Source organism: Osmia bicornis, unplaced genomic scaffold (assembly GCF_907164935.1).
Source record: "Osmia bicornis bicornis unplaced genomic scaffold, iOsmBic2.1, whole genome shotgun sequence".
Taxonomy (NCBI): Eukaryota; Metazoa; Arthropoda; class Insecta; order Hymenoptera; family Megachilidae; genus Osmia; species Osmia bicornis.
In genome coordinates, this window is record NW_025791134.1 from 58,856 (window position 1) to 66,096 (window position 7,241).

Below are 7,241 nucleotides of genomic sequence, written 5' to 3' on the forward strand. Positions count from 1 at the left end.
ACTGTCCCTTTACCCTTCCGGTCCTTATCCCTCTATCCACCCTCCTATCCCCCAAATGAGCCCCTAAAAATACTTACCACCAATCCACCCAGTCCCACCTTACCTGACATAGACTCATTTTTTATTATTATTTTGGACGACAGCCCAGCACTAAGACGAACGGACGGACGAACGAGACAACGACGAAACCCTTCCAAACATCCTACCAAAAATCAGGCATACCTGCCACTCTCCCTTAATTCGCATAAAAATTTCGGCACAACGAGTAGTCGAAACCCAAGGCAGGTAAAATTAAGTAATAATTTCTCCACCCAGCGTCTAGATTCTCCCCCCTTTTTTTTCTTTATGATTTCGGCCGGATACTAACCCGTTTCTATTACAGGTCCATCATTTTAAAATGCTATGATTCGACACGACAACAGGAGGGTCGCTCATGTCCGCGACCCCCCCTGAATGAGAGCGCAGCATGGAAGGATGAGTGTCCGCGAGAACCCACCGATCTTGGATCTCTCTTCTCTCAAAATTATTGTTCACCTAAGTCCTTATCCCTACCCGTTGTATCTCCCGTTTCCGGTCAAGGCGGGGGGGTGTTGTAACGTGGTGACACCTGTGCCCCCCCGTTACAATCGCTGCGCTTCTCCCACCTCAAATCCCACCTAGAAATGACCCTTAACCCTTCTAACACCTCACCCCTTTTTCCCGCCCGCCGGTGTCGGGCCGATGGAGGCGACGGACAAGAGACAACAGGGATCACCCGCAAGAAGGAGCTACGAGGCCGGCGACAGACCTCCCACCCTCCAGGAGAGGAAAAGCAACGCGGGACTTCGGAAAAAGAGACGAAGCGGCCCAGCAGCTGATACGAACGTCCACCTGGAGCCATCTGTCGCCGAGCCCGAAGACCTCAGTCCACCCGCCACGGCCGGAGATCCGCCAGCCCCATCGAACCCGAACACCGGCAGATCGACAATCGATAACCAATCTATTCCGTTGCCAGAAAAGGCCCCCTTCCTATTCCCCATCCCCTCCCCAAAAATCATCCCGCGACGGACCCGTCGTCGCGGCAGCGACGACGAGCCGTCATTGAGCCTTAGGCTATCTAATTAACCGTATATAGAGATTTTGAGAGCGTTATAGAGTGAGAGTATAGAGATTTTCGAGAGCAATTATAGAGACGATTCGGAGTGTACGAGTGTGTGGAGTTTGAAGTAAGTCCCTTTCGATACTAATTGTAAGAGTGTGAGTTTCGGCAACGGCGATCTTCGATTGCGAGCTTGTGTGTCCGCGTATCGCGCCGGTTATCCGTCGCCACGTTATTTTACGAACCCGCTTATCCAGCCCCTGTTACTCCCGTCCACAACATTCTCCTACGCGTAACGTATACGAACTTCCAGAAACCTCCCTCACCCTGAGATCTTCCCTAACCCTCGAAAATCCTCCTTGCGTACTCCCCCGCGAGATTGTAAGGACGTAAGTGCCACGAGTCCCATCCCCTGTAACGACCCCCATTCTGTCCCTTTGTCCAAATTTTGATTGCCACCGCGAGTGGCTGGCGCCCAACGTTTGTAATAGAGAATTATAGAATAGTATAGAGTGAACCCCCGAAAGGGTCACAATACATAGAAAAAAAAAAAAAAAAAAAATATTCACATATATATATATATATATACACATTAATAAATAGTTATAAGATGGCTAACGAAGCCAACGTACCAGTCGAGGGCAACCGACCTATTAGCATAAGGGATGCAGCGGACATAGTGCCACCTTTCGATGGCCACAACATATCCGTATATCAATTCACGAAGAATTGCCTTAATGCTAGAGGAATGATTTCACCGAACGCCGAATACGGCCTGGTCCAGCTAATTAAAAACAAATTATATGGACAAGCTTCGAGAGTAGTATTGAGCGGAGACTACAATACAATCGAACAGCTAATTACGGTATTAAAATCACGATTTGCTCCTTTGTACTCATCGATACAACTATACGGAGACATGTCGAAGATGGCTCAAATGGCGAACGAAGCAGTCGTCGACTATAGCAGCCGAGTCTCTAGTATCCTGCTGCAAATTCAGAACTGTAATGAAATCGAAGTTCCTGATCATACGCAGCAATATAATGTATCTGCAGAAGCCAATGCTGTCAAAGCATTTCTGACTGGGATGAAACCAGAAATCTTCAGTCGATTGCGAAATTGCGAATTCAACACCTTAGATGATGCAATTAGCGCAGCTATCAAAGGCGAAGCGGAATACAAAGAAAACATGATGAGAACGAAGATAACTGAGGGATATACCCAGGCCGTTCAATGCAGCAATTGTTTTGGATACGGCCACAGCACCAACACCTGCAGTAGCCGTTCATTCCAAAGGCAGCAGGTATCATCAATCCAGTGGCAGCCAAAATATTGCCAGCATTGCCAGCGCCCGGGACATACGATTCAAAATTGCTGGTTCAACAATAACAACTTCAACAGCAACTACAACAACTACAATAATTACAATCAGCCAAGAAATCAATGGATGCAACCAAACCGGGTTCCACAAAACCAAACCCCGGTAAACCAGCTTCAAAATATGGGTCGTAATCCTTCATATCAACGCCAAGGAACGGGACAACCACCGGCTTTTCAACATCCGGCAAACCAACCTTTGGCAAATCCAACAAATCAAACCCCGGGAAATCAACCTCCTAATAACTGGTACCAAGGCACTGCAAACTGGAGAAGACAACAACCTCCAATATGCGCTTATTGCCAAAACATTGGCCATACTATTGAACAATGCAGGAAAAAAGCATATCAAGAAAAAATCAAAAATCAACCACAACAACAAACTACAACTCAAGAACCACAGGTACGTAAAAAAACAAACCTGTGTTTAAAAGCAAATTACGCAGAAAAACCTCCAAGCATCAAACTCATAAGTGAAAATTTTCATCAAGGAGTAGCATCATTAATGATCGACACTGGATCAGATATAAATATTATAAAAAAACATATTATATCAAATAAAGCGATAATTAATACAAATATTATCTTCGAATTAAATGGAATAACCGAAGGATATCTTTCAACCCTAGGCTACATCGAAGTAAAAGCGCTGGATACAGAGTCCATATTCCACGTCGTGGAGGACCTTCCAATAGCACACGATGGAATACTAGGAACAGAATTCTTCAAGAATAGCGGAGCGAACATTGACTATGCCAAATCTATGCTCATAGTCAACAATTACATTATACCATTCCAAGAACCTTTAATCACCATACCATCAAGAACTAGGACAACAATACCTATCAAAATAGAAAATACAAAAGAAACAACGGGCTTTATACCAAAAATTGATATACATCCACAATTATACATGGGAAACGCAGTCGTAACAAACAGAACTGGAATAGCCTTCCTTCATGCAACAAATGTCTCTTCTGAAGAAATAAAAATTGAAATGCCTACCGTACAATTGGAACCATACGAAGAAATCAAAATAGAAGAAGAAGAAGAAACACTATCAGACTCTACTAAACGCATAACCACACTATTTACATCACTTCGCCTGGAACATCTAAATAAAGAAGAAAAATCAAGCATAAAAAATTTAATTTCAAACAACGCTGATCGATTCTATTTAAACGAAGATGAACTTGGAGCTACAAACAAAATTTTTCATCGAATAATTACAACCGACGAAGCTCCAGTTAATATAAAGCAATATAGATACCCGCAAGCACTAAAAGAAGAAGTAAATAAACAAGTCAATGAATTATTAGAGAAAGATATCATCGAACATTCATCATCACCTTACAATTCTCCAATTTGGATAGTACCAAAAAAAGAAGATACACAAGGAAATAAATCATGGAGATTAGTTATCGATTTCAGAAAATTAAACGAAAAAACAATTAGCGATGCATATCCATTGCCAAATATAGTCGATATTCTGGATCAATTGGGAAGCGCAAAATACTTCTCAATATTCGACTTAAAGTCTAGCTTCCATCAAATACCCATGCATCCAGACGATAAGCACAAAACAGCTTTCTCAACGCCATTTGGACACTTCCAATTCAAAAGAATGCCATTTGGTTTAAAAAACGCTGCAGGTTCATTCCAGAGGCTTATGAACAACGTTCTGGATGGACTACAAGGGGTTGAAGCATTCGTGTATATTGACGACATAGTAATATATGCTAGTTCAATAGAAGAACACGAAACAAAATTTAATAGACTTATGGCAAGACTGAGAGAAGCAAACCTATATCTCCAGCCGGAAAAATGCGAGCTACTAAAAAAGGAAGTAGCCTATTTGGGACACATTATCACAGAAGATGGAGTGAAACCTGACCCGAAGAAAATAGAAGCGGTCAAAGAGTTTCCAGTCCCAAAAACAGTTAAAAATATTAGGCAATTCCTTGGTTTATGCGGATATTACAGAAGATTCATAAAAAATTTTTCAAAAATAGCTAAACCCTTATCAGATTTAACAAAAAAAGAACAAAAATTCGAATGGACGCAACAGCAACAACAAGCCTTCATCATCCTCAGAGACAAATTATGCGAAGAACCAATTCTTCAGTATCCAGATTTTACAAAACCTTTCAATATTACCACAGACGCATCCGGAATCGCCGTTGGAGCAGTACTAAGCCAAGGCGAAATCGGAAAAGATCAACCGGTATCATACACTTCAAGAGTTTTAAATAAGGCAGAAACTCAATATTCTGCCACAGAAAGAGAATTACTAGCAGTCATATATGCCGTAACTCATTTTAGGCCCTATATTTATGGAAGAAAATTTTATCTAATAACAGACCACAAACCATTAACGTGGCTGCATAATTTAACAGATCCTGCATCAAGATTAATGCGTTGGAAACTAAAACTAAGCGAATACGACTACGAAATTAAATATAAACCTGGAAAACAAAATATAAACGCCGACGCATTATCCCGAAATCCTATTATAACCCTACCAATTCAAGCGAAACGGAAACACTCTACCACGGATTCAAAAGAAGTAAAAAAGAAGAAACAATGGCACCAGTATGCTACGAGACCTAGAGCAACCACTTCAACCACAGAATCAAGAGAAATTAAAAAGAAAAAACAATGGCATCAATACCCAACACGCCCTAGACCATCGACGACATCCGATTCTAGGGAATACAAAAAGAAAAAGGAAACCCACCAATATCCTACACGTCCTAGACCATCGACGACATCCGATTCTAGGGAATACAAAAAGAAAAAAGAAACTCACCAATATCCTACACGTCCTAGACCATCGACGACATCCGATTCTAGGGAATACAAAAAGAAAAAGGAAACTCATCAACACCCTACAAGACCGAGACCAACAACATCATCAAGTTCAAGAGAAATCAAAAAAAAGAAAGAAACACATCAATATCCAACAAGACGCCGAGACACATCTTCAGAACAAAACAGAAGAACAAAAAAGAAAAAAACAATCATATCAACACGCCACACGACAAAGAGATACTTCCTCCGAATCCGAAAGAAGTATTGTAAGAAAGAAAACAACACACCAATATTCTACTCGCCAGCGAGATACTTCATCTGATTCTGAGAGAAAAATAAAAAAGGGAAAAATTACACAACACCACAAAAGACCACATAAAACAAGCAGCAGTCAACATCAAAAACGTCCAAAAGAAGATACTACTTCCAGTGAATCAGAATATTGCGATACTGATGAATTCCAAGATCAACAACACAGGAAGAGGAAAAAGGAAACATCAAGCTCTGCAAACAAACAATATAAAAAGAGAAGACCGAACGAGAAAAAAATCACAGTAGAAATTCACCAATTACCTAAAAAACAACTAATTTCTGAACCTCCTAAACCACTTAAAAGGAGACATGAACCAATAATAATTGGTGATGAAATTGAAGATTTTGAAGAGGGAATAACTCTACCCAAACATATATATAGAGAACCACCCAAAATAGATTCATCTTCAGAAACTAAAAAAGCATCCTCAGAAATAAAAATATCATCATCAGAAATAAAAAAGGCATCTTCAGGAACAAAAAAAGCATCTTTAGGAACCAAAGAAGAATTTTCAGAGCTGAAAAAAGAAGAAAAAACTGATTCAGGAAGTACATCTACAGCACCTATAACTCCTATTAAAATTATTAAAGAAGAAGACCAACTTACCACACATAAAATAACACCACCAAAAGTGATCAGCAACCTACCAGTCACATCAAAAATAGTAGAGACAACTGACCACCTCTGGATGAAGAAAGGGATTGTAATTGTATTCCTAAATGAAGAGGGAAAACCAATAGATAATCAATCAAGAGAATTTTTACAAAAAGAAAAAATAAAAATACACATACCTCAACAGGAAGAAATTATCATACATTTAAAAAAGAAGAATAAAGAAATATTTGGCCTAGTAACACAATCAAGAGAAGACCTACCTAAAACACTAAAAATACTTTATCAAGAATTCCATAAAAGACAAATTCAAGAATGCTCTATACCTGAATTAAAAGGATTACATAAACTCCTACAAGTAATTTTTGCAGAATCAAACATTTCCATCACATTATGTAAAGGAATCATTATCACACCACCTAAAGAAGAAAGAATACAGATCATTAAAGAAAACCATGAAAGCCCAGTAGGAGGACATAAAGGAATAAAAAAGACTTACCATAGAATAAGAAATAATTATTATTGGAAGAATATGAAAAAAGTAATCACTGATTATATTAGAACCTGCATCAGTTGTCAAAAAGTAAAATTAGTAAGGATGAAAAACAAAGAACCTATGGTCATCACTGACACCCCTATTGATGCATTTGACAAAGTATCTTTAGACATATTAGGACCACTACCAATTACTACATCAGGAAATAGTTATATACTCACCATCCAGGATAATTTAACTAAATATTCAGCTGCAATACCTTTAATATCAACCACATCTGAAGAAGTAGCAAAAGCTTTTACAGAAAACTTTATATGCAAATTTGGTAGTCCAAAAGCCATACTTACAGACCAAGGTACATGTTTTACTGGTTCATTAATGAAGAAATTAGCCAAAACATTCCAGATCAAAACATACAGAACATCTTCATTCCATCCTCAATCAAATGGATCACTAGAAAGAAGTCATCACGTTTTAATAGAATATTTAAAACATTATATCTCAAAGGAAAAACATTGGGATGAATGGTTACCACAGGCAATGTTCTCCTATAA

At 39.3% G+C, this 7,241-nt stretch overlaps 1 protein-coding gene across 1 annotated transcript; it reads left to right on the forward strand.

The window, feature by feature from the left end:
- Positions 1 to 2,237: 2,237 nt before the first annotated feature.
- On the forward strand, positions 2,238 to 3,216 carry LOC123988804 (vacuolar protein-sorting-associated protein 36-like). Its single transcript, XM_046289550.1, has 2 exons — positions 2,238 to 2,858; positions 3,085 to 3,216. The coding sequence occupies exons 1-2, from the start codon at positions 2,268 to 2,270 to the stop codon at positions 3,097 to 3,099; spliced, it is 606 nt and encodes a 201-aa protein (XP_046145506.1). The 5' UTR covers positions 2,238 to 2,267; the 3' UTR covers positions 3,100 to 3,216.
- Positions 3,217 to 7,241: the final 4,025 nt, after the last annotated feature.

Bases quoted from the DNA above. Each gene is read 5' to 3' on its own strand.
- LOC123988804 (XM_046289550.1), top strand. From the start codon at position 2,268: ATGATGAGAACGAAGATAACTGAGGGATATACCCAGGCCGTTCAATGC.